The sequence below is a fragment of the Hermetia illucens genome, chromosome 3 (genome assembly GCF_905115235.1).
Source record: "Hermetia illucens chromosome 3, iHerIll2.2.curated.20191125, whole genome shotgun sequence".
In the NCBI taxonomy this organism is placed as follows: domain Eukaryota; kingdom Metazoa; phylum Arthropoda; class Insecta; order Diptera; family Stratiomyidae; genus Hermetia; species Hermetia illucens.
Genome location: NC_051851.1, coordinates 66,401,055 through 66,428,646, shown reverse-complemented (window position 1 = coordinate 66,428,646; position 27,592 = coordinate 66,401,055). Strand labels below are relative to the sequence as shown.

The 27,592-nt window shown below is 42.7% G+C and overlaps 1 protein-coding gene and 2 non-coding genes across 3 annotated transcripts in view; all 3 read left to right on the top strand.

Moving 5' to 3' along the window:
* The first annotated feature begins 707 nt into the window (after positions 1 to 707).
* On the top strand, positions 708 to 780 carry Trnaa-agc. Its single transcript has one exon. It is a non-coding gene; the product is annotated as a tRNA-Ala (tRNA).
* A 249-nt stretch (positions 781 to 1,029) lies between these two features.
* On the top strand, positions 1,030 to 1,102 carry Trnaa-agc. Its single transcript has one exon. It is a non-coding gene; the product is annotated as a tRNA-Ala (tRNA).
* Positions 1,103 to 25,851: 24,749 nt separating this feature from the next.
* The window catches only part of LOC119651312, a 306,769-nt gene continuing 305,028 nt past the window's right edge, over positions 25,852 to 27,592 (top strand). The window contains exon 1 of the mRNA XM_038054841.1: positions 25,852 to 26,949. Within this exon, the coding sequence (XP_037910769.1) occupies positions 26,322 to 26,949 (628 nt within the window). The 5' untranslated portion in view covers positions 25,852 to 26,321. The remainder of the gene's footprint in view (positions 26,950 to 27,592) is intronic.

Below are 27,592 nucleotides of genomic sequence, written 5' to 3'. Positions count from 1 at the left end.
TCCGTCTCGGCAGACCCTTAATGAATTTAAAATTTATGCTACAAAAACACAACTTTTATTTATCGTTTTGTCAAATTATAATGGAATATTAGCATCTTTCGCGAATTTGCCCCTTTCGCCTTAAGTCCACCTAAAGTTGGGAAGCCCTCCAGGCTATAGGGTATCATTCTGGAAATCCTATTATTATCCTAATATTATTAATAACGTTGGAGTAGGTCGGATTGTCTTTTTCGAGCGAATTGTAGCCATCCTTTCACTCATGCTTTCTATGAGGATGCTGTCTAGGTATGGATCTATGTATCCGGCACCTCACCCGAAAATGTAAATAATATATAATCATTAGGTATGAACAATACCATTCGGTACCACTCGAAAAGTTTTATAGACATTTCTTTCAATGATCTGATTCGATTAATATTTATTAATCTACTATCTTATCACTGTCCGCAAAAAAGTAACTGCTGGTTGCGTTTATGCCTAGCTCTTTGTTATTGCTACCCAACTACTTGTTATTCACACAACGCATAGACCGGTATTAACCTTTGGTCGTTACTGTTACCAATATTTTTTCTTCACAAGCAATGTGTGTAACAAAGCCAATCAATAGTAGAGAAAGATTTGATTTGAACAAGTATCACATATACTTGGTTGGTTAAAAGTGGGTCAAATTTTCCAAAAAATTAACCATCATTTGCCATGTCCTTAACGGGGATGTAGCTCAGATGGTAGAGCGCTCGCTTAGCATGTGAGAGGTACCGGGATCAATGCCCGGCATCTCCAGGGTCTTTCTTTTGCCGATCTTGAAAACTTGTAATACAACAATATCGAAGACCTTTTAAGACTTTCGAGACCTAAGTTTGACTGCATTAAAACTCAGTGGGAGTTACATAAATAATACAGTATGTATACCGTTTTGTGGGTTAGGTCTTTGCTACTTACTGATCATGCCAGTGTGGTTTCGATGCAATATTATTTAGTGGAAGGCCGGTTCAATCCTGGGTTTTCGATAGGTTTTTAGCCCGTTTCAACGGGGATGTAGCTCAGATGGTAGAGCGCTCGCTTAGCATGTGAGAGGTACCGGGATCAATGCCCGGCATCTCCAGGTACATACATTTTATACTGGAAACATGATTACGCAAAAGGATATTTCTTCATACTATATTTTGTGTATAAAGGTGGTATCGAGCAACGGAGGTGACAACGATTATTATCATCTTCTCAGTAGATCAGTCACTTACAACTAAAATATCAAAAAATTGATTATCACTTCATTTGGCTTATAGACTTATAAAATAAATCCAGCCAGATCATTCCGATTTGATCAGAGCAGAAATTTATATAGAATAAATATGAGGATAACGTGCTTTTCCAATACTTGGGACCGCACCAACATGGCCTTGAATCTGTTAATTAGGACATTGTATGTCCCCTGTACACTTCTCCATGCAATATTACGCATCCACATAACCTCTTTTTCATATTGCTGCTTTTTTCTATTTTTATTTTCAATGAGATTGTGCTTCCAGTCTCATTATCACCACACTTAACGGTGTGCATATAGACTATAGTAGCGAGACAGCACAAACATACTGGACCAAGCGGGATTTAAATCCGGTGCAACTCGATCGAGACGCTGATGATCAATCAACTCATTCATCGTCCGGCCGAGGACCTTTCTTCATGAGAAAGGTGGCTGCTAATGTCATTTTCATCAGAAGGTCTAAGTCTAAATAATACGTAGTAGTACAGCGGAACCACAGGAACAGAGTATATGTCAATTTGAAAGACATATGGTCCTGAAAATCTGACATTCTCACAAGACAATTATTCACTGGAGTCACTATTAACGCTCTGTTTCGACATATAGATGTAATTATACTGACCCCGTATTCTAGTGTCAAATTAAATAGTGTGGAGCGGAGCACAATGCAGACCTTTGCTTCAATCATATATAGAAATATCCGTAACTTCAACGACGATTCTGACTTGCGACTCTGTTTTATAGCTCAATATCTATCCTAATATGACGGCGCATCGAGGTAAAATCACAGAGGGACTTGAAAAGTCCAAAGCGGACTTTGCATGTTTTCATCGATACTTTTAAGATTTTGTGTAAATCAAAACCTTATTAAAATCGTTTTACTGTCTGTCTGTTCGTTTTTTTCTTTTGTCAGGAGGTGGATATCTTCAAAAGACACTGGTCTGGACACATTAGTGGGTGGGATTTTTACCCACTGAAACTGCCCCCGACTCGCTCCCTGCCCCGCGGAACCGCCTAAAGGTATTACATTACGGGGCGGAGTCAGCTCTCTCCAGCTAAGTCCCCTCTCTTTTATACATGGCTTACGCGCTTTTCTCCTCTCCTCTGTCTTTCGTAGTTTGTTTTGGATGGATGCGACCATAGAGTTGACCGCATCCCAATTCTCTTGGTGTGCTACCATTGGGCACCAGATGTTCTGGTAACAACAGCTCTCGTAGAGTCTCCTCTAGATTCCTCCTTTCTTCCAAAAGTCAGTTGAAGAATACATGGTCTGGGTTCTCTGGGACTCCAGCGCAATTTGGACAACCGGGTGAGGTCCCCAATTTAAACCAGTGTAGGTATTGGCGATATCCTCCGTGTCCCGTGAGAAACTGGGTAAGTTTATAATTAATCTCAACATATCGCCTCTCCAACCACTCCTTAATAGCAGGAATGAGCCTCTGGGTCAACCGAACCTTTTCCAATGGTTCCCGCCGCTCTTGCCATCTATTTATGGATCCCTCCATCCCAGCGTTCTTCGTCTGCAATGAGGGAGAAACTGGCTTCACATTGTATATGTTTGCCATCTCATCTGCCAATCTGTCAATCGGTAACATTCCAGAGATGACGAATGCTGCATCATCTGAGACAGTCATGAAGGCAGAGCATACTCTCAAGGCTGACCTTCTGTAGACTGCACAGAGTTTGTTAGCGTTAACTGACATCCGCAACGCAACGCCAAACTGGGATCACATACAGCATGATGGAGATTACTACCCTCCCATGTTCGGCATTATCATTGCCAGGACCATACTTCCAGTTGATAATTTGTCGCAAACATACTACATGTATTGCCTATAACTAAGCTACCTGTTTATCACCACCCTCAAGTATTTGATGGTCGGCTTGGAAATGATGATATGATTCCCGAATCTAATGCAGGCATAATTTCTCTTCCGGCGCTTAGTGATGAGGATCGCTTCCGTTTTTTCCTCCGTAACTTTCAGACCAGAGCTCTGTAGCCAACTTTTAACAGCACTGATTTCCTCGCCTGAGTATAATTCAGCATCTTCGAGATGCTTTGCGACAACAACCAGCGCTATGTCGTCAGCGTAGCCTACCACCGTGGCTTCCGAGCGAAGGGGAAGATTAAGTACATCGATGTACATGACGTTCCACAGTAGTGGGCAAAATACGGAGGCCTGTGGTACACCCGCGCAAACAACGTACTCCTGGGGTCCGTCAGCGGTGACATACCAGAGTCTCCTTTCAGCTAAATAACTATCGACGATAGCAGCGAGATAGGAGGGAATAGCAACCTTCGCTAGAGATTTGCGTATTACTTTCAAATTGGCCGTATTAAATGCATTTCTCATATCCAGGGTCACTATGTTACTATGCAATATTTGCTAGTACTGCCCTTTCCGTAAATTGTATCTGCGGCCATGCCAATTTGATGGCATCAATGGTTGATTTCGCTTTACGGAACCCATACTGCCGATCTGAAAGGCGCCTTGACTCTCAACAACAGGGAGTAATTTATTAGTAATCTATTGCATCGCCAAAGCAGAAGACCAAACTACTGGTGGAATGGTGAACTGGCCAGCCTTCGATCAGCTTGCCACCGAGCCAGAAGAAGGGTTCAAAGGTTCATGCGCTTATAAAGTAGCCCGCAAAACCCCCAAGCTTGCATCCGGCGAAGCAAGACAAAATGCTTTAAGGAGCTTTACTCAGAAGCGGACGTAAACCCGTGGAACAATGCTTATAGAATCGTGATGGGACGGTTCAGAGGTCTTTCATCTCTGCAAATCACGTGTCCTATCCTCTCGCTAAAAATCACCCAGGGGTTATTCCCTCAGCAAGAGGAAGGCACTGACACATTTCAACCACTTCTGAATGTGACGGCAATTCCGCCAGTCACCAGAGACGAGCTGCTGGAATTTTGCGGGAGAATAGGACACAATAAAGCAATAAGGCCCTTAAGCTTGTCGTGAAATCCAGATCGGACATACTCGCTGAGTTGTTCTCGAAGCGTGTATGTCCGAGATATTTCTAGCGGCATGGAAGCGGAAGGAGCTGATACTAGTATTACTTCCGGGTAGGGAGGGATTCGGGGTGATTTTAGTGGGTAAACCATGCATGGAGAAGTGTACAGGAGACATACAATGTCCTAATTTACAGATTCAAGGCCATGTTGGTGCGGTCCCAAGTATTGGAAAAGCACGTTATCCTCATATTTATTCTATATAAATTTCTGCTCTGATCAAATCGGAATGATCTGGCTGGATTTATTTTATAAGTCTATAAGCCAAATGAAGTGATAATCAATTTTTTGATATTTTAGTTGTAAGTGACTGATCTACTGAGAAGATGATAATAATCGTTGTCACCTCCGTTGCTCGATACCACCTTTATACACAAAATATAGTATGAAGAAATATCCTTTTGCGTAATCATGTTTCCAGTATAAAATGTATGTACCTGGAGATGCCGGGCATTGATCCCGGTACCTCTCACATGCTAAGCGAGCGCTCTACCATCTGAGCTACATCCCCGTTGAAACGGGCTAAAAACCTATCGAAAACCCAGGATTGAACCGGCCTTCCACTAAATAATATTGCATCGAAACCACACTGGCATGATCAGTAAGTAGCAAAGACCTAACCCACAAAACGGTATACATACTGTATTATTTATGTAACTCCCACTGAGTTTTAATGCAGTCAAACTTAGGTCTCGAAAGTCTTAAAAGGTCTTCGATATTGTTGTATTACAAGTTTTCAAGATCGGCAAAAGAAAGACCCTGGAGATGCCGGGCATTGATCCCGGTACCTCTCACATGCTAAGCGAGCGCTCTACCATCTGAGCTACATCCCCGTTAAGGACATGGCAAATGATGGTTAATTTTTTGGAAAATTTGACCCACTTTTAACCAACCAAGTATATGTGATACTTGTTCAAATCAAATCTTTCTCTACTATTGATTGGCTTTGTTACACACATTGCTTGTGAAGAAAAAATATTGGTAACAGTAACGACCAAAGGTTAATACCGGTCTATGCGTTGTGTGAATAACAAGTAGTTGGGTAGCAATAACAAAGAGCTAGGCATAAACGCAACCAGCAGTTACTTTTTTGCGGACAGTGATAAGATAGTAGATTAATAAATATTAATCGAATCAGATCATTGAAAGAAATGTCTATAAAACTTTTCGAGTGGTACCGAATGGTATTGTTCATACCTAATGATTATATATTATTTACATTTTCGGGTGAGGTGCCGGATACATAGATCCATACTTAGACAGCATCCTCATAGAAAGCATGAGTGAAAGGAGGGCTACAATTCACTCGAGAAAGACAATCCGACCTAACGTTATTAATAATATTAGGATAATAATAGGATTTCCAGAATGATACCCTATAGCCTGGAGGGCTTCCAAACTTTAGGTGGACTTAAGGCGAAAGGGGCAAATTCGCGAAAGATGCTAATATTCCATTATAATTTGACAAAGCGATAAATAAAAGTTGTGCTTTTGTAGCATAGATTTTAAATTCGTTAAGGTTTTGACGAGATGGAGACGGAGAGAGGAAATGGGATCCCAACCGAGTTGGTAAGGTCGTACTTCGCTTCAACACCTCCTTCTCCAGACCCAAATCACTTGTAGCATTATATGCCAAGATGGTTAATTGGTCTACCACCGAGGCACTGCGATCGAGGGATATCGATGACCGAGAGCCCACTTGCTCACTTCCAAATGCCGCCGGTATTGGGGTTCCGAACCCCTGCACCGTAAGTTTCCTCCTTCTCTCGTCTTCCGTGGTGGTTTTATGTTCTGGGTATCCTTTCCATGGCCATTTTGGTCCACGCACCAGAGATGAGCTAATACTAGCCCATACACAGTAAGAAAAGAAAGTGCATGAACACATATTTACATATCAGTTGGTATGCTCCTATCCACCAAATGGGATCGCGCCTGATGGGAGATCTGGCAACTGTCTGTCCATCTGTCTGTTTGTCTGTCGCACGCATTTTTCTCGGAGACGGTTATAACAATGGACACCAAATTTGGTGGAAAAGTGGGAACTGTGACTGTTCACGCATACAACGAGTTATATCCTTTCACCTCGAATATAAGGGGGGGACGTGCAAAAGGGGGATGTAATTTTTTTTTTCTCAGCCGTTCTTAATTTTGACATTTGTTGGAAAGGTAGGGAGTGCGGGTGGTCGAAACTGATCGGAACGGACCCATTCTCAGAAACTACCCAACCCAAAAATCTGAAAAATTCCAAGAGGCTGCCATTATATGGTGTTTCAAAGATAGAGGATGCCACTCTGAAGGGTGAGTACGCGATGGGAGTGTTCGTGGACATTGATCGGACGTGTGACTGTGTGCCTTTCCAAGAACTTTGTGGTACCGCCAGAGAGCATGGTGTTGATGAAACTTTAATAAAGTGAATCTATGCTACGTTAACGCAGAGATTGCTGTATGCTGAAATGTGTGTTGATCGCTGACAGCAGAAGCGATGAAAAGTTACCTCCAAGGCGCTATCGCCGCTTCTGTGGAGTATGTTGATTGACTCACTATTGTGCAAAGTCCAAAAATTGCCAATGCACTCTCAAGCTTATGGATTAACGTATGACGTGACTGTGCTAGTTGTTGGTTGAGATTTCGGAACCGTATTTAGAAATACACAAAGCACCGTTGATTTGATTGACAATTGTTGCCTCAGGCATGGACTTTCAGTAAATCCAAAAATAAACCACAGTGGTGTTATTTTCAAAAAGATCGAAAGTGAATATTCCTTGGCATCCAGAGATGTAGAATACAAACTTTTAACTCTCCGAATAAGTGAAATAACTTGGGGTTATTCTAGACAAGAAGCTTCTTTGGAACAAACATGACGAGGTAAAGTTGAAACGAATACTCACAGCTTGTGGGCTGTTTAAGGGGACCTTTGCCTCGACATACGAACTTAGGGCTCAGGAGTCTACGTTTCGAATAAAAACGAGGGAGGGGCTTTTCTTTGGGGCAATATGCAACGGTCTTCCAGGCTGAACTTAAGGACGGCAACCTGGGTGATTGACGAAGGGCAGGCACATCGTAATCTTTAACGATAGTGAAGCTGCATTGTTGGCGTTTACTTCAAAAATCGTCCAACCGTTTGAACTCTGTTTCTAAATTCAATACGGGGGAACTACTCTGGATACCCGGTCATTGTGGTGTAGAGGGAACTGAAATCATAGATGCCTTAGTATCATAAAAGAGGGTTCAATTTCCTCCAAGACCACACTGGAACCAATTGGAGTGTAGTAGTATTGGCAAATATTACTATCAAAAACTGAAAACAAGCTTCTCATAATGGCAGGTGGCAGAGTCTTAATACTGCAAAACACATCAAACTGTTAGTCAGGACCAAACAATCATACTGTAAAGTTTATTCTGGCGAAAAGCAGGAAGACTTGCAGGAGTAACTGGGCAAATGTTCAGAAAAAGGATGATATATGTTCATCCTGTGGACGCATTAGATATCAGGTTTTTGGTACTGATATGCTCCAACTGCAGCAGGTAGCACAACCACTAACGGAAATCCTGCGATACAGAGACCAATCCGGGATATTCCGTTAGACGGGGGAATCGAGTAGAATAGACGACTAGGGTCTAAGTACTCAGAGTCTTTGCCTCTCCTCATCCTCATACATATATACATAAAGACATAAGATTTGTATCTAAGCACACAAAACTACCAACTTGTTCGTGACTATAGGAGGTTAGTTTAGCAGTTTGTCTGATTGGCATCCTTTTCTGGTTTGCTACATCTGATCTTCTTTTCGTTGATTTTAAGACCAACTTCTTTTGGTACTTCGTCAGGGTTCCGATTCCAGATGATTTATACTGTAGCGCACAATTAGATCCACTGTAGTCTTTTGGATTATACAGTTATATTAAATAATGTTGGGACCAGTCCATCGCCTTGATTTAATCTGGAGTCTTTTATATAATGTGCCGAAACATCTGTTTTGTTTACAGTACTAGGCATTCGATACTTTCGTATTGCTGTTTAAAGTAAACCAAAATTTCAAGATCGGTAACCTTATATTCCTCCAATATTTGCTTAACTGAGAATATCTGATTAATGGTTATGTTCCTACCTTGAAATTCTCGTTTCTTCTCCCTTATACACAACAACATTTTCTGAGCAGGGAACCCATTCAATTATTTTCTTTTTTCTTTCTACAGATTTCGTTAGCGGTGCGTCTTAATTCTACTTATTTAAGGGGGTCATCCCGTGTGTCGGATCCGCGGAATCGATTTTTTCTTTTGGCATCAATTGTATCTAGATATAGTTTAGAATATATGGGCAAAGTGATTTTTTGATATTCGGAGTCGTTCGGAAATTATAGTGTTAAACACGTGATAAGTCACATGCCAGATTTAGGTCGATCGCCGTAATAAAATTCGTATTTATCGGTCCGAATGACGTTCGGATGACTTCGCTAAAAGGACAAGAATTGAAGCCAAGGCTGTACATGTGTTTCATGAAGAAACCTAAGGTTTATGGATTAGGTATAGCAGATTAATTGTCAGTTAAGGTTTTATGGCTAAAAATCGCATTCTACTTTTTAAATGCTTTTTTCTCGAAACCGCATGTTGAAAATCGGCTGCCACCATAGCCCAAAATCTATCCAACGAAATTCTTTCAAATTTTCACGACTTATTCAGAACATATTTCTACGGTCCGCAAACTAGGATAATTGAGATTCGTTCAGTAGTTTTTTTTTATTCATTGAAGAAGCCGTGAAAAAACACCAAAATTCGGAGAAAAATGTTTAACATGACACCAAAAATTTAATTTTTAATATTTTTTAATAGTCCTAGTTTGCGGAGCGTAGTTAAGTCTGTACGTTAAAATGCCGTTTACTTTTTTCTTTAAGATGATCACAGCGCCCTCTAGCGTAGCAGCAGAAAAACACCTTTTTTTGGAAATGGGTGCATAAATTGCACTGTATTTCAATAATCAACTATGCTATCGAGGTTGAAAAATTACTGTGCACGCTCAAGATATTAATAAATCTATGGTGAAAAATTCGTATTTGTATCTCTATCCAGTTCTTGACAAAAAATTTGCAAAAAAAACCAAAAAAAACGGCCTTCACACGGGATGACCTCCCTAACTCGTTAGTGTCTTGTGGGTCGCTCCTGATGTTGCTTATATGGAGCGTTTTTCTCATCGATTGATTCATTCCTTTTGCGTTAAAGTTCATGTCTCTCTGCAGCTTTCTTGATTGTTTTTTAAGATTTTGTGGAAAACAAAACCTTATTAAAATCGGTTTGCTGTATATCTCTCTGTGTGTCCGTCACACGCATTATTCTCGGAGATGGTTGTAACGATTCACACCAAATTTGGTGGAAAGGTGGAAACTGTGAACGCTCAAGCATACAGTGAGTTACATAATTCTACATTGACTTTGCAAAAGGTGGGTGTAAAATCTTTTTTCATCAAATATAGTCAGAAAGCCGGTATTAATTTTGACATTTTTTGGAAAGATGCGGAGTGCGGGGAGCCGAAACTGATCATTTCTTTAACGGACCCTTTCTCAGAAACCACCCTACCGAAAAATATGAAAAAAAATGCACAATGTCTTTATAAAAGAAATACACAAAACCTTTCATACTTGAAGCGTCCGGCTTCTGGTTTCTCGACTTGTTTTAGCTAACTCCGCTCCCTGGTATCGATTCTGGGTCTGAAGGATTTATTCTTCAGACACTCCGACGTTTTTCGATGCCATTTAATAGTTCTGCTACTTTTGCAATATCGAACGTGTTAGTTGGGGTTGGGATACCAGTTCCATTATTTGCTATCTGGCACTCACGTTTTGCTCTGACCCTGCTCCAGTTTTCGTTAGTTAATATATAATATATCGTGGAGACTGTGGCCTGCACTGTTTCTTTTCCGATCTACTCTTCAAAATCGCCGAGTACTATCTTTATGTGGTTTGAGAGCAAATACTGACTTAAGGCAATTATAGGATTAGTCTTTTACTAAGGCACCCATTGTCTTGCTTTGGAGCATATACGTCAATTAGCCAGACATTGCGAATTGAGAATCTAGTAACATGTTTATAGCACAGGTGGAGGCGTACAGTGTTTTGCAGTGAGGTTACCTTACAGTGAAAAATCTTTCGTGTCACCTTAACCCATCAGAATATGGAAATATATAATGGTAGTAATAAATACAGACATTACAACATAAGACCTGAAACATCATGTCGAGGCCAGTGTATGCCTTCATGCAAAGAAGGTTCTCATCTGAAATAACTCCCAGATACATTTTTCATTTCTTCGGAGAGTTGAAGGGTTATTCCCCTCCAAATTTTTGAAAAGCAAACACCATTCAATTTTCTACTTTTTCAAAGTTTACTGTGGAACAAAACCGTCCGCCTGTCCGTTTGTCTGTCAAACCCGATTTACTCAAAAAAGGCCGAACTTATTGGTCCGAAATTTGGTGAGGAGCTGTCTTCTACATCCCTTTACATATAGCAGGTGGTGCCATTTTGTATATATTCATGTGGAGTATTAAATGAAGGGGTTCGATTAGTACTCTTCGAGAGCGAGGGCTCAAAATGTGTGCGCCAAAAAGTGTAAAAGGTCTCGTTCTCAGAACCTATTACATAATATATATGTAACTGAAAAATTTTAAAAAATCACAGGCCCCAAAATATTTTCAGTCCCGATATCTGGACTAATAAAGTTAATAATGGTATATTATTATATTTTGGAAATTTACTCGAGACCCCCTCTTAAAGTCATCCTAGAAGTATACAATTTGACATCAGTTGGTGTAGTTTGCGGGTAGTGTTCAATAAGGCGTGGTACGTTAGCACTAGTGGTATTTAATTTACCTATATACATATTTATATGTATGTTTTTGCACACGGAGTGATACTGTAATAACTGCGGTAATTACAGCGTCTAGTTCCCCTTTATAGTTGTTACGGAGGGCTTTGTTGTGGACGTTTTCAGTATTCACTTTGACCTGATTGTCGGAGCGATGCTGCCAACTGAATAATCCCCAATTCCGAATCCGTTATCGTTTGTGCTATGGAAGCTAAAGTATCTTCTGAATACGGGCTCCGTCTCTACTTAATTGTTCAAACCTCCAAGTATAATTTTGATATCATACTTGCGACAGGCTTCAGGGTCGCTTTACTGCCTCGTAGAAGGTATCCTTGATAAGCATGTTGGTTTTTATTTAGCGAATGGGGTTTTAACGCCTTCCTGTGAATAGGACGCTCAACCAATCCGTCCGATATTTCTGCCGAAATGATGTTAAGGTAATTTGTGTGAAGTTCTCTGAGTTATAGTAGTCATCCTTCCCAGGACTTGACAAGAAGACTACCTTAATCGTTAGCCAAGAGGTAGGCACGTATCTCTAAACAAAACTCGCCAGAAAGATATTTCCTAGAGGTCGCTCTAGGTTTTTATACCCTCTTTTAGCATCGCTGAATAAATGCTTTGAAATTTTCAACATACAGTATAGTAGCTCTTACTTTTCCGCTGGTAACCACACTCTCGTAATCTTCTAGCTCCTCTTGCAGCACTTGAAGGGCATTGAAGGGCTTGTAGAAACCGGCAATCCTCACCTGTCCAATTCAATCACCTGTTCTTCCAAGAGAATCTGCATTGGGTCAAATCTGTAGTTTCTGAACGTACCACCTGGTTTTATAACAGAATTCGGGTGTTTGAAGTACAAATTGTTGGATCCAATTTGTACACACCCTATGTTTGCCATCATGAGATATTTTGAAATAATGAAATCAAATAACTTTTCTCTCAGGATACAGGCTCGTGCTCTTATGGATTTATTAATAATAATAATAATCGTTGGCGCAACAATTCATATTGGATCAGGGCATTGAAATGTGTTAGAGCAATTCATTGAAGACCGTAACGGTACACTACAGGATGACAGTATCCCGTAGGAGGCACTGTGGTCAGCATTGCGCTCGCCCAAGATTATTACCCTGGTTTGACTCAGGTACCCATTCACAACTGAGTCGACTGGTATCCGACGTCAAATCACGATGCAAATTCCACTGCCACCAGTGAGATTTGCGCCGCGACCATCCGTATGACAGCCTAGTGCTCTAACCACTGAGTTATCCGGACACATTATAACACATAATCATTGCCCTTTTTACTAATTCAGCACTACAAAGAACCCATGGCTGGCTGCATACTTGAAGTATTTTTCCAAAGTTGTGCGGTTATGCTGATTATAAGGAAATTGCTCCTATTGCCACCAATGCATGACAATGAAGGTCAATGATGCGAAGTAGACAAGTACCTTAAATTGAGCGGTACATGATGCAAGCGATGAATACTTTATAAGTCTTTGAAGTTCTCCTACATCGCGCTATCTCCAGGTATTCAAATTAAATCCCACCATTTTCCTTTTCCAGACAGCTTTTAGGGAGATCGAATTGGTGGACCTCGACGCAAAACTGGGATGTCTGGAGTTCCTTATTAAGGCAGACCTAGACCGGATACCGGTTGTTGCGCCGTTGATGATTATGATGATGATGGTTTTCCTTTTTATCCGGATGGCTCAAGTGGTTAGAGCGCTGGGCTGTCGTAGTGGAAGATCGCGGTTCAAATTTCACTGGGGGCAGAGGAATTTGCTATCGTGATTGGATATCGGATACCAGTCGACTCAGTTGTGAATGAGTACCTAAGTCAAAATCAGGATAATAATCTCGGGCGAGCGCAATACTGACCACATTGCCTCCTATAAGGTAACTATAATCCTGTAGTATACCGTTACGGTCTTGAATGAAGTGCTCTAACACACTTCAAGGCCCTGATTCAATACAGATTCTTGCCCCAACGATTATTATAATTATCCTTTTCCTTTTTCCAACTTACATATTTCAGTGTCTCTAAAATTGATGTGTACTCAATATCACTAAAAACCACAGATACCTTTGCATATTTCAAGTGACGTAAAAATAGGACATCGCCGGCCATTCCATTTCTTTTCCTTCACAATAGCCGCACTGTTGAAATTTCATTGCTACTCCAGCGAAACACTTTATATGGAATCCTGGTTATCACTCTATTACAAAGAAACCCTCTCGCGTGTCTTCATTCCGACAGAAGGAATTTGCCTACCTTCTTTTCGTAAAAAGCCTTCTTCTATTTTAAAAGAGAGTTCGATAGCCCTCGATCTGCTGTTAACTTTGTCAATAATTTATGCTTTAGACAATCCATTTCAAACTTTCTGGGACTTGATATCAGCTTTTGTTATCCTTTCTTTTCAGTGCAATAAAGGTAGTTTGGGGAGATACCATCTCAAGATGAAACTTTTTTCAGTTGTATGTTCGACTTGAGTTTCGAGAGTTGGCCGTATTCGGAGAATAAGAGCGTCACACTCAAATGAGAGCTATTGGTATTGATTAATTTGAAAAGGTTCTTTTTCTTCACTCCTTTTATGTAAACCGAGTTATATACAATTCTAGTTCAGTCATCTCTGTCTGTTCTTGATTTTTATTCACAAGCAAATACATATAACACAATTGTAGTGAATATTTAAATAAGGTGTCCCCCTTTTAACTGCAAAAATACAAATTACAATGTTGCTTTGGATGTGTTCTATGGCGCGAACTTAACTTCATCTGAGTTGGGAAGCAAAATTTCATTAAAAGTATACAGTAGAAATAGAATTAAAAATAAGATTGAATATTTTATCCATATTTTAGTGTGCCAACGACTTTTGGCCCGAGTTATGACAATACGTTCATTTCGTGCTTCGAATAGAACTCAGCTAACAGATCCATGTGGCTTAGGAGACAGAACTTCAAAGGGGGTTATATGATTGAGAATCATATTATTCTGTTAAGGGAAAGTCGCACCGCGCCCTTAAAGAACTATTGTGCCCCCCTTTTGCTGATTATAGGGTATTTATCATAGTATTTCAGGCAAGCCTATAACCGTTAGGAAATTTAGTATATTTTCTACTTCCAGGTCTTTCAACATTGCATCTGGCATTAAGTGTTCTCCCAGATGCCTCGACCTACTTTGTCCCAGATCGTGTATAGAGCTTTCATCACACTCCGCACAAAATCTGCAGGCAGTGTCCCTAGATATCCCTAGCTTCCCAAGGTGATAGTTTAGCCGACAGTCACCAGTGAGAATTCCCACTATGATTCGGAGGTTCTCTTTGGTGAGGTTTAAGCAATCCTTTGTCGGCTACCCCCAATAAGCACCCTAGACTGCTTCATCCCTGATAGGCCCGCCCAGTATAGTTCCCTCAGCCGCTCTTCTTCATTTTTTAATGCCATAGCTATGAAACCGTTTCCGATTCCACGGAGGGGTTCTGGCCCGTGTAAAGGCGACCCTGCTCCCTACTTGGCTAGTTTGTCTGTTGCCTCATTGCCTTCCAACCCAACATGGCCTGAAATCCATAGTATCCAGACCTGTTTGGACAAGCCGAGCGTATATAGTCTCTCAAAGCATTCCCATACCAGTTTAGAATTCACCTGGACCTAAGCGCCTTGATCGCTGCTTGACTGTCGGTGAGAATAGCAATGTTCTGCCCCATGTAGTTCCTTTGGAGATTAAAGGAAGCACATCTGTTTATGGCGTATATTTCCGCCTGAAATATACTAATGTACCTACCCATTGGCTCCAAGTACATTTTCCATGGACCGATGACACCGGCACTCGTTCCCTATGCTATGAGGGATCCGTCAGTATGCCAAGTAATCAGTTGCTGGTTTAAGCCGTATATCCCAGCTACGCTCTTTCAGTTTGCCTTGTTACTCCAACGTGTTTCAAACTTGTTATCAAAGTGAAACCTCGTTGTCATGTAATCCGTTGGTATTAGTATTTGGGAATACCACCTAGAAAGAAAATCAATCTTCCTTCGGTTTAGGCAGCTCCCCGCCTCACTGATACTCCTTGCCTGCATCTGTATGTGCAGATGGACAAGGTTTAATCTCAAGAGGACTTCCAGGGATGCCGTTGGGCATGCCCTCATTGCCCCACTGTCTTTGGAGTTTATGTAACTCCCTGGCTTGTGTGTGTTTTTTCTGCCCAGGTTACTGCCCCAGAGGTAATCATTGGTCTTACTATTGCAGTATATATCCAAGGTAGTATCTTCGGGCTGCAACCCCATTCTCTTCTGTTTCTCGTTTCCTCTCCATATCTTGTAACCTTATGGCTTTCAGGGGACCAAGCTTACATCTCCTAGTGAATGGTGGTTTTGGCTAGACTGATGCGTAGTCCCACCTTCCTGTACCAGGCACTAGTAACCCTTAGTCCAGTTTTGATTCTATCACATAAGGGATCCTCATATTTGCCCCTACAGATTAAAACAATGTCGTCCACGTAATCCTGGACCTGTATTCCAGTACTTGTTAGCACTCCCTTGCGGCTCAGGGCATCTTGTATTTCTGTGTGCGATGTGTTGTCTTTTTTTGTTTGAGAAGGTGGAAATCTTCAAAAGACACTGGCCTGGACACGCCAACGTATGGGATTCTTACCCACTAAAACCAAAACCTAAAATCCTCCCAAGTCCTGTGGAACCGCCATAAGGTATCACATGACGGGGCGCAATCAGATCACTTCAGCTTAGTTACCTTTCGTCCCTATGAGGTGTGCGTAACTGCACTTTTCTCCTCTCTTCTGCCTTCCTCAGTTTGCTGTGGATAGATGCAATCATGGAGTTGATGCACATTCCAGTCTCTCTGACATGCTAACATTCTTCGCACCAGAGTTTCTGATAAGAGCACCTCTCCTAGAGTTTCCTCTAGGTGCTTCCTTTCTTCCACAAATCTTGGACAGTGAAAGAATGCTGTGCTCTGGATCCTCTGGGACTCTATTGCAGTTTGGAAAATCGGGTGAGATATTCTCCATGCCCCGTAAGGAACCGGGTAAGATTATAATTAATCACACCGTACCATTTCTTCAACCACTCCTTGATGGCAGGGATGAGCCTATGTCTACACTGACCCTTTTCCGAGCTTTTCCAACGCTCTATCCATTTATATAGAGATCTCTCCCTTTCAGCGCTCTTTGTCTGCGATAAAAGGGAGATAGACTTCGCATTGTGTATGTTCGTCATCTTATCTGCCAATATGTTAATGGGCATCATTCCCCTTAGGGCTGTTCTTGTATAGATTGCACTCAGTTTGTTAACGTTAAATGTGACTTGCTATGCCTTTCCCCAAACTGGAGCTACATAGAGCAGGGTGGAACTCACTACCTTAGCTATAAGTAACCTGAAGGCATGCTGTGGCCCCCATGTTTGGCATCTGCCAGGGCCAAAATTGCGGTGGATGCTTTGTTATAAGTATTGTAGGCATATTGCACCTTCGAGATGTTTTGCGGCAACATCATCATCATCAAAGGCGCAACAACTGGTATCCGGCCTAGGCCTGCTTTAATAAGGAACTCCAGACATCCCGGTTTTGCGCCGAGCTTCACCAATTCGATATCCCTAAAAGCTGTCTGGTGTCCTAACCTACGCCTTCGCTCCATCTTAGGCAGGGTCTGCCTCGTCTTCTTTTTCTATCATAGATATTGCCCTTATAGACTTTCCGGCTGGATCATCCTCATCCATTCGGATTAAGTGATCGGCCCACCGTAACCTATTAAGCCGGACGGTCATGGTATCGCTCAGAGATTTCGCCATTATGTAGGCTACGGAATCGTCCATCCTCATATAGGGGCCAAAAATTCTTCGAAGGATTCTTCTCTCGAAGGCAGCCAAGAGTTTGCAATTCTTCTTGCTAAGAACCCAAGTATACAACGATCTCAAAGTTATATTCTCCTATCTTTATTCTTCCCGTTTGACCAGTGGGGTTTGATATTGTTGGTTGGTTGATTTTCGGTGCTGACATTGCCACCATATACTTTGTCTTGCCTTGATCTGCAGCCCAAGATGTCGTGCAAATTGCCGCCTGCTCGATCTGGATGAAGGCAGTTTGTACGTCTCGGGTGGTTCTTCCCATGATGTCGATATCGTCAGCATAGGCCAGTAGTTGGGTGGACTTGAAGAGGATCGTACCTCTTGCATTTACCTCAGCATCACGGGTCACTTTCTCTAAGGCCAGGTTAAAGACGCTTTGCGACAACAACCAGGGTTATATCGTCAGCGTAAACCACCACGTGGCTTCCTCCGGAATCGGAAGATGAGAACATAGTTGTACATGACGTTCCACAGCAGTGGGTCCAGTACCCAGTGTGGAACACCCGGAGGGACAACATACTCCGGGGGTCCGTCATCAGTGTCATACCAAAGCCTCCTTTCTTCTAAATAGCTATTGACAATAGCTGCGCGATAAGTGGGAATACCAATCTTCGTCAAAAATTCCCGTATTAGGTTCCAATTGGCCTGAATTGAACGCATTTCTCACGTTCAGGGTCACCACCACGCAATATTTGCTAGTACTACTTTTCCGTGATTTGGTCCGCAGCCAAGCTAGCAACCACTTGGATGGCATCAATGATCTGGCTTTCCGGAACCCATACTGCCGATCTGCGAGGCTTTCCTGGCTCTTAACAACCGGGAGTAATCTATTGGAGGCTACTCGCTCTAGCATTTTCCTCACAGTGTCCAAAAGACAAATAGGTCTGTAGAAGGTTGGTTTGCCTGGAGGTTCACCAGCCTTAGGCAATAGTACTAACTTCTGCCGTTTCCATACTGCCGGAAATACCGCTTCGAACAACTCAGCAAACATGTCCGGTATGGATTTCACGCCAAGCTTAAGGGCCCTGTTTGGTACGCCATCCACACTCGGAGCTTCTTATCTCCTATTTTACCACAAATCTCCAGTTCTCAGTCTTCCACCAGTACTTTGGTGGTTCTTCTACTGGGGAATAAGCACCTCCTAGGTATGGACCCGTTACATGCTTTGGCGATGCATTGAGCCACATGGACCGCTCGTTTCGTAGAGGCGTCTGCTTTATTAGGTGCTCATCCAGAGATTTTGCAGACCAGCCTTGCATCTTTCTCGGTTTATAGCATGATGATCCTCTGCCCTATAGCCCCACACATAACTCAAAGAAGATTGCGTGATGATCGCTGTGGGTATAGCCCTTGCTAACGCACCAGGACACACTGCGCGCCAGTGCAGGGCTGACAAAGGTTAGGTCTATGAATGAGGAAGAGCCCCATTTTTGAAAGGCATTTACATAACCTTCGTTAGCCAGAATTATATCCAGCTATGCAAAAGCGTCTAATAGACTGCGGGCCCTTGCATTTGCCTCTCTGCTACCCCACTCAAGTTGGGTCCTTGAAGTCACCCGCAATCACCCTTGGACTACAGCCCCTTCCGTTGCGAACAAGACTGCCAAACATTTCCCTGGATTCGGACAGTGTTAGACTTGGTATGGCGTACACATATACCCCGTTTATTTTCGTCCACACAAAGCCACTGGCTGTCTGACCCCCGGTACATTGTATGACTAGTCGGTCGCACCACTAGTGGAATCTGTCACCTACACGTCACCGCGACGGTTTCTATAGGATTGGCTAATGGTGGGAATTTCTATCTCGGATTAGTAGGTGGTCTGCTCGAGTAAATCCTGACCAAGCCTGCAATGATTGAGGTTTATTTGAATAAACCTCATTTTCTCATTGAAGTCAGCGCCTTCCTAAATTTCGGGCATTTAGCACTTCCGGCAATATTCCGGTAATCCCAGCCCTCCTTCCCTTCGCACAATTAACATTTGGGGTCCCATAGACTTTCCGCAAACTCACAATGGACTCCAAGTTTTTCCAACTTGAACTGTTCCGTCAAGGCAGTGCAAATTTTTCCTTTGGATGTCATTTCATCGAGATCTTTGCACTGTGTATAGACCTCATGTTTTTCGGCCCTTATTGTGACATTCTTCCCAGGCGAGTTCTTAACTTGAGTTCGAAAGCCATCAGTTTTTCTCAAGCTGGATTTTTTCAGCTCAAACATGTTCACGGAACTGGGTCCTTGAAATTCTGCTGACTTTCCTGCCTAGATCCTTTAGGTTGTGGTCAGCTTTGACCCTTTTTAATATCCCCCCCGTAGGACAAATTTCCCCTGCTAGAATCAGTGGGCATAATCTAATGAAGATGGTACACTCTTTTGACCGTCCTCGGGAATAACGTTAATAAATAATGTGTTTAGCTTATTTAAATTCAAGGACACTCTGATTTTGTAATCAAGAATTGAATAAACACATTATCCAAAATAGATGTGCAGAGTAACTTAAAGCGACCTAAAAGCTTAACCCTGATCAAACGGGAATGGATTTATTGGTTAGTCCTTAGTTGAAAACACGGAATGATTTCTAGTTCCTTGATAGTGTAGTACATTCTTCTGGTAATCATTACTTCTTACTCATTTAGTACTCGTCAAATTACATAGGTATTGAGAAGATACCAGTCATTGGCGATAAAAGCCACTTATATACCTAATACAATTTCCTTTTGCACTACTCCTTTCACTATAAAATGTGTGTTTAACCATACTTGGAGATGTCGGGCATTGGTTCGGGTACCTCCCACATGCTAAGCGAGCACCATCTACCATCTGAGCTAAATCCCCGTTGAAGTAGTTTAAAAAGCAATCGTCAACCTATAATTAATTCAATTGACCATTCACTGAGTAAGATTGCACTAAAACCAATTGGCATGATCAACAAGTAGCGAAATGCTAACCCACACATTGTATCATTTATGTAAGTTCAACTGGGTTTTATTTAAACCGAACTTAAGTCTTGAAAGTCTTAGCTTGTCTCTAACATTGCTGCATTACCAGATTTGAAGAACGGTAAAAATAATATCCTGGAGATGCCGGGCATTGATCCCGGTACCTCTCACATGCTAAGCGAGCGCTCTACCATCTGAGCTACATCCCCGTTGAGGACCCACCAAACGTTGTTTAATTTTTTGATAAATTTGACCCACTTTTATCCAGCAAAGTGAATGCCAGATTAGTTCAAATCGTATCTTTTCTTCATCGTTGTTTGACTACGCTACATGCAAGGTTACCGAAAAAAAGATATTGCTACAATAACGATCAGAGTTTGGTATCGATGGGCGCGCTGTGTGAATAACAAATACCATAGCTGGGCGGGAATGGCACTCTACGGACGCAACCTGTAGTTACTATTTTACGGACCATGATAAGATAGTAGATTAATTAATATTCGAAACGTACTAAAATGTTATCATATCATCCAATCAACGAAAGATTTGTTAGTATAGTTCTTTGAATGGTGCGCAATGGTGAGAACATAAAGGTTGGTCAAATCAGCTCGCAGCATGCCAAAGCCTCCTATCTGCTGGCAGCGAGGTTAACAAAGACAAAGAACAACCCCTACATTTTTCTGATGCAAGAGCCATGGGTTGGTTTCAATAAAGTCTGTGGCATTGGATCGGTAAGGGGGACTAGGATCTTTTACAATGAAAGATCCATAAGACCATAAGAGGTAACCATGCTGAGACCGTTCTATTCTCAGGACCTAGTTACGGTCATCTTACAGTACTAGATTAATAGCGGGAGGAAAAACATCATAGTTTCCTCTGCTTATTTACCCTTGGTTCTTTGTGTCCTCCGTCGACGCAACAATTAAGGGATCTGATAGCATATGCAGAATCAACTATTCTCAAACTCTTAATAGATTGTGATACGAACGCTCAACATATTCGTTGCAATCCAAGAGGAGAGAAATTATTTTATTTCATCACTTCAGCTGGTCTCGTGACTGCAAACGTAAAGTGCGCCCCCACGTTCGAAGGACCGAAAAGAAATGAAATAATTGACCTAACAATCAGTACTTCAAAGGTGTTAGATTTGATAACAGGCTGGTGAATGCTAGACGAAGTCTCACTGTCATTCAATCTGATTATTGCAGGCGAAGATACTGTAATATAAAAACAAAATACTAGGAAACGGGATTGGCCAAATTTCAATGAACTTTTTAGCAATAAAGCACAGCTCCCGAGGTGACTAAGGACTCCTTTGGCGCTGTAAAATTAGTTGGTAGCTCTGAATTGCATACTTTTAGAGTGCTATGAAGATTATCCTAGGCCTACGCTTATTCCCAAGGCCCGGGGCCAAACTGGTGAAACAATGCCTTGGTGAAACCGGGAACTGCACGACTTTTGGACCGTGCTTATAAAAACAATAACAAGTCAGGAAACCGGAAGCTGGGCGCTTTGTGTATAAAAGGTTTTGTTTGCTTCTTCTGTAGGTACATTTGAGTATAGCACTATCCCATTTGTACGTAGCCCGTTATGTACATGCACTTAGCATGTCTGACTACACACTTTAGTGTGATATTGATATTTAGTTGCAGTAATTTACACGGTAAAGGCAACTTTGAGCTACTATCACTTTGTTATCAATAGTATGATTTTGATCAAAGTTGATACTATTATTAACTTAATTTAAACAGATATCGATATGGGGAGTATTTTGAGGCCTGGGCACCATATAGAGGCAGCTTCATGAATTTTTTTCAGATTTTTCGTTTGGGCAGTTTCTAAGAATGGGTACGTTAAGTCATCACATTCCACCCTCCCACTCCCCGCCTTTCTAACAAATTTCAAAACTAAGAAGGCTTCGAAAAGTGCTAATCGAGGCCTTTCATTTGATACCCCACATGACTATATTCGGTGAAAAAAATGTTCACACCCCCTCTTACATGTATGGGGACCCCCCCTAAATCTCAACGTAGAAGGATATCACTCACTGCATGTCTGGGCGTTCACAGTTCCCACCTTCTCACCAAATTTCGTGTCAATCGGTACAGCAGTTTCTGAGAAAACTGCGTGCGACAGACAGACAGAGAGACAGGCAGACATTGAACCGATTTTAATAAGGTTTTGTTTTGCAAACAAAGGGGTGGGGGGAGTGGCAAAAAAAGGTGGAGGGAGAGAGTTGGCGATTCCTGTAACCCATTTAAGGTGAATTGGAACACAGCAAAAGGGGTTGTTGCAAATGAAAAAGTGAGAGTTGCCATACTGTCCTTTAAACATTTCAGCAGCAATGCTAAAGGAGGGTATAGAGTACTTAGAACGAGTGACTGCTAAGAAATATTTTTCTAGCATGTCTTGTTTTTTGATACGTGTTTTGGTAGAAGGTTAAGGCAGTCTTCATTCCGAGACCTGTGAAAGATGACTATTCAAATCCGAAGAACTTCTGACAGATCAGCTTGACCTCATTCATGCAGACTTGTTAAGTATCACATTCGCGGGAAGGCGCTAAGGTCGCACCCACTAAATGAAAACGAACATGCTTACCAGCGTGGAAAGTCCTGTGAGTCAGCTCTTCATTCAAAGATAGCGGATGCAACTCTGAAAGGTGAGTACGCAATGAAAGTGTTCGTGAATATTGATGGGGCGTTTGACTGTGCGCCGTTTCAAAAACTTTGTGATGCCGCCAGAATGCATGGTGTCGATGATGCTTTAATTAATTTATTTATGGTATGCTAATGCAAAGATTGCTGTCTGCAAAAGGCATTGTCGGTCGCAACAGAAGGAACGAAAGGCTGCCTCAAGGAGTTGTGCTATCGCCTCTTCTGTGGAATATGCTGATCGACTCATTACTGTGCGAACTGCAAAATTTGCTAATACACGCTCAAGCTTATGCTGTTGACGTGGCGGTGCTTGCTGTTGATCGGAATCTCTGAACGATCTGTTGAAATTTATAACATGCTGCTGACTGATTGACGATTGGTGCCTCAGGCATTGACTTTTAGTTAATCCAAATAAAACCACAATGGTATTACTTCTAAAAAGGGGAGAACATGATGGACTTTGCCTCCCCGCGATGAGAGGCACAAACCCTCAACTCTTCGAAGAAGTGGAGGGAGTTACCCTAAATGAAAAGCTTCGTTGGAAGAAACATGTAGAAATGAGCTCTCACAGTTTATGGGCTCTGCAGACGGACCATTGCCTCGCCATAGGGACTACCTCATGTGGTAATGTGGATGTATATTGCTATCGATGTTCACTTATGCATCCGTAGTGTGGTGGGTTAAGGTAAAAGTTTTCACTGTAAACTAGTCACACTGAAAAGAATTGTGTGTCTGAGTATTACCGGTGCCATGGGCAAGACATACGGCGCAACTCGAAATGCATTGCCCAATTTGCAGCTCCTGCACATATTTCTTCAAACCAGAATAATTCGCTTGGATCTATTGGGAAACAACTTACCTGGGGGACACAAAGCGTTGGAAGAGTTACTGGCAAAATGAATCCAGTTCTTGTATACCCATCGCTCAAAAACAGAATAGGGTCTTGGAGCAGGGGCCTACCTCTCGAGAAAAAACGAGAAATGGGCTTAGCCTTTGCGACAATATTCAACGGTTTTTCAAACTGAAGTAGATGTGATCCTCAGGGCGGCAAACTGGATGATTGATGACAGTTGAAAGGCAGGGGCATTGCAATCAATAACGATAACCAGGCGAAACTAAAGCCCTTGAGTAGTACTTTGATCATCTCGAAATTCGATCAGGAATGCAGAGACCGTTTGAACTCTATTTCTAGATTCAATACCCAATACTAGACTACATCAGCCGCACACTATTCGAGAAACGGACCTACCGCTAAGTCAGTTAGGTTTCAGCTGATCAGTAACGGGCATCTAATTAAATCGACCACCAGTTCTTCTGTAGTCTTGTAGTGACCGCGGCTCAGTGACGGGAGTGGGATTTCATTTCATTCGTAGTGTGCAATTACCTTAAATTTCGCCATATATTGCACATTATTAAATGCATTCGGGCGAATTGATCATGACAAAGGGGAATGATCTGCCGAATCCGTCAACATAGTGCGTATGTTGCTGGCAACCTAAACTCTAAAAGTTCAACGCGATGTAAGCGGCACCAGGACCGGTTCATTGTAGAACTGGAACGGCGGCGAACTGGGGATATGACATTTATCAAGGAAAACAATGGTTAATGAAGGGAGGGGAACGAGTTGTCTGAGGAAAGAAGTCGGTAGCAAGTGGAGAGGAGGGTAATTTTTAATATTCATCATCATCAACGCCGCAACAATCGATATCCGGTCTAGGCCTGCCTTAATAAGGAACTCCAGACATCCCGGTTTTGCGCCGAGGTCCACCAATTCGATATCCCTAAAAGTTGTCTGGCGTCCTAAACCACGCTATCGCTCCATCTTAGGCAGGGTCTGCCTCGTCTTGTTTTTCTACCATAGATATTGCCCTTATAGACTTTCCGGGTGGGATCATCCTCATCCATATGGATTAAGTGACCCGCCCACCGTAACCTATTGAGCCGGATTTTATCCACAACCGGATGGTCATAGTAACTAGTCTGGAAATTGCTAACTAATATTATATTATGCATGTCCAGTTCGAACATTGGAATGGTCAGAATTGATGAGAACTAGATTCTCGAAGGCAATAGAGTACCGATGGGGAAGAAGTGTATAAGGGAATACCGATAAGGAAGAAGAGTAACGTTAAAAAAATCAAAACTAACTTCAAGGGCAGAATTGCGCAGCTTGTGAGGAGCTATTTAAGTTACATTTATTGAGTTTTTTGTTTACCGAGCTTTCCAAACATTTTATTTATTTTACCAAAATCCCTCATCAAAACCCATGGGCACTAGAACCGCGATGAACTACATGTTTTGGCAATGGGCCAGTTCGGAAACTTCAACCTCGGACATTTTAAAAACGAAAACAGATATCGAAAATGTTTACTCCTTAGTTTACTCTTATATTGGGCCATTATATCAGAATCCGTCGTCAAATTGCGGGTCCACCATCGTGTCCATATATGATATTCGGCATATTTCATTAAGCCTAGAGAATGGAAAGAAGTTAATTTTTTTTAATTCGGATGCCCTCGGCCCAGTTTGGTCATAAAAACATACATCAATTAATGCAAAATTGAGTTAAAGGAAATTTTGTTGTATATTTTAAGCTCCCATTTAAATCATATTGAAATTTCAGAACAATCGTGCATTATTTTCTTGTTCAAAAAAGCAGATAACGTTGCGACCCCCTCCCTGTGCTACTACCTTAATTTGTAATGACAAATATACAAACAAATACTATATCCATTACTTATAACTTACTTTACACAAGAACCGACAAAATTTGTGAGATATCGACCGAGACTAAATACGCATTTATGAAAATATTGCGTAGATGCACAGATGAACGTCTCCACACAGCACACTAAGCTCATGCAAAAACCTATAAACAAACATTCGGACACACCGGCCGACTCCAATTCCCGCCTCGCTGCCGCCATACCATCTCATTCATTCTCCGCGCTACACACGCTGCGTACTTACGTTTTTGTTTACGTTTTTCTACGAGTCTGCAAACTACGAATCTGCACATTTCCAGGAATGTGTCTCATTCCCGCCTTTCCACTGCGACACCTCCAACTGGAATATTGGAACCTGCAGAGTTTACCTCTCGCTGCACACCCTTCCAATATAGTTCCCATGTGCAGTTTCCAGTGCCGGCATTCCCTTCCAACTGTACAGTCTGCAGCGCGAGCAGTTGGTCTGCACACCGACAACAACAACAACTTCCGGTTGCTCGAAGCACTCCGCCGAGCGAACAGTTTAGTTTCGTTTGAACCGATTCCGTGGGAAGTTCTGTGCGGTGCGTGTTGTGAGCCCCTCGCGCTTCCGCCAACTGTCAGCCCGAGGCCGTGTTTTTGCAAGCGTTCGGTGCCGGTCCTTTGTAGTCCTTTTCAGTTTTTTACTACGGAATTTCTGTGCGGATAGATTGTACGTGGAGGGAAAATGGTTGAGGTGGTGTCGTGAGAAAGGAATACCCCGAGAGGCGCTGGGATGCGCGTTCTGGCGAGGATATTTGAATGAATTGTGCGGCCGGAATGTGAGGTCTCGGTCTAGTGAGCGAGTGGAATTCGGCTATGGATGAGGTTCTCTGTGGGTTGACGAGAGTGAGGAAGCTGCCGTGAACGTAGCAAACTGCGGAGTGAGGTGTTCTGTGTGGAGTTGAGTGCTCGAGAGTTACTTTGCAGGTGGCGAGGACTTTGCGCGCGAATTGCAGTGATTGGCTTCGTGAAGTGAAGAAAATGCGTGAAAATGCCGTTTGTGCAACGTGTCGTCAGTCCTACGTACCTCTCGCGGTCGCGACCGCGCTCGCGGGCATACCGCAACGGGCCCGGACCAAGGGCAAGCTCGCCGCTTGTTCGCAATCCCAAAGCCGCGGCTCCAGGAACATCTACCGGAAGCGGTCACAGCCTTGCGAGTGAGAGCGCCGGCAACCATGTTAACGGAGGTGCCGGCAACCCTGGCGCCCACCTTGATCCGCGGACGTCTTCCTCCGTTGATGCGAGCGACGTCCTCGTTAACGGAACGATCAGTAGCGCCGCGGCGGGCCCAACGGCCCTTGGGAGTGGCGGGGCAGGTTCTTCGACGACCGGTAAATCAGGGTCCGCCGCGGCCGTGCCCTTGCCCGCGCCCTTGTCCATCGTGTGTCCGACCGCACCGTCGCCGGTGGTCACAGGGCATGAATTCGAGTCGGTCACCAACATTACCTTGAGCAATGCCTTGCGGCAGTTGGCGTCCCTCGTGCTGATCGCCAACGACATTTTCTCGGAGTTGAATGCGGAGCTTCAAGCGATCGGCGAGCGGTCCAAGGGGATTAAGCATCGAATCGTCGTATTGGAGCAGAACGTGGAGCGGTTCGACCCGAAATTGGTGCCAGTTCGTAAGTGTCGAATGTTTTTTTACAGGACTAGAATTTGGATTGGGCTCGAATTAGTCGTTCGAAACCAGGAGGCCCAACGCTTTAGGCCCTTGGAATAATTTGGCAAGTTAAAAGGGGCATCCAACTCCTTTCTGTTATCCCGATCCTGCAAGGATCCCAACTAGAACGCCACATTTGCGCGAAATGTAATTGAGATTTACTTCTGATCGTGACCAATACTTCTTGGATTTGAAGTAACATTCTGTGCTTAAACAACGTAGGTCTGGCAGTGGTGGTGGTTTTGGTTGTAACTGAAGGATATTGAAGACGTGGGAATAAGTGGTGAATAATGGCATCATTAATTAGTTTATAAGTCTTTGTGACTAATAAAATTGGTGCAAAACTTTGGATTACTTATGTTACAATCCAATGCCTATGAAACCTGGATAGTGGTTAAGGAATTTGCTCGTCAACTGACAGCAAGGATCTTACAGTTTCCCACAATTTCCTCTCCGCTTTTCGGTTTAGTGCCGCAATGTCGTCCGTCCTATCGCCCTCTATGGTTCTGAGTGTTTGCTAACTATAAAAAAAAATGAATGGCGTCTTGCAGTAATGGAGACGAAGATGTTGCCTTGAACTAAGGGCGTGACACGTTTCGATCACA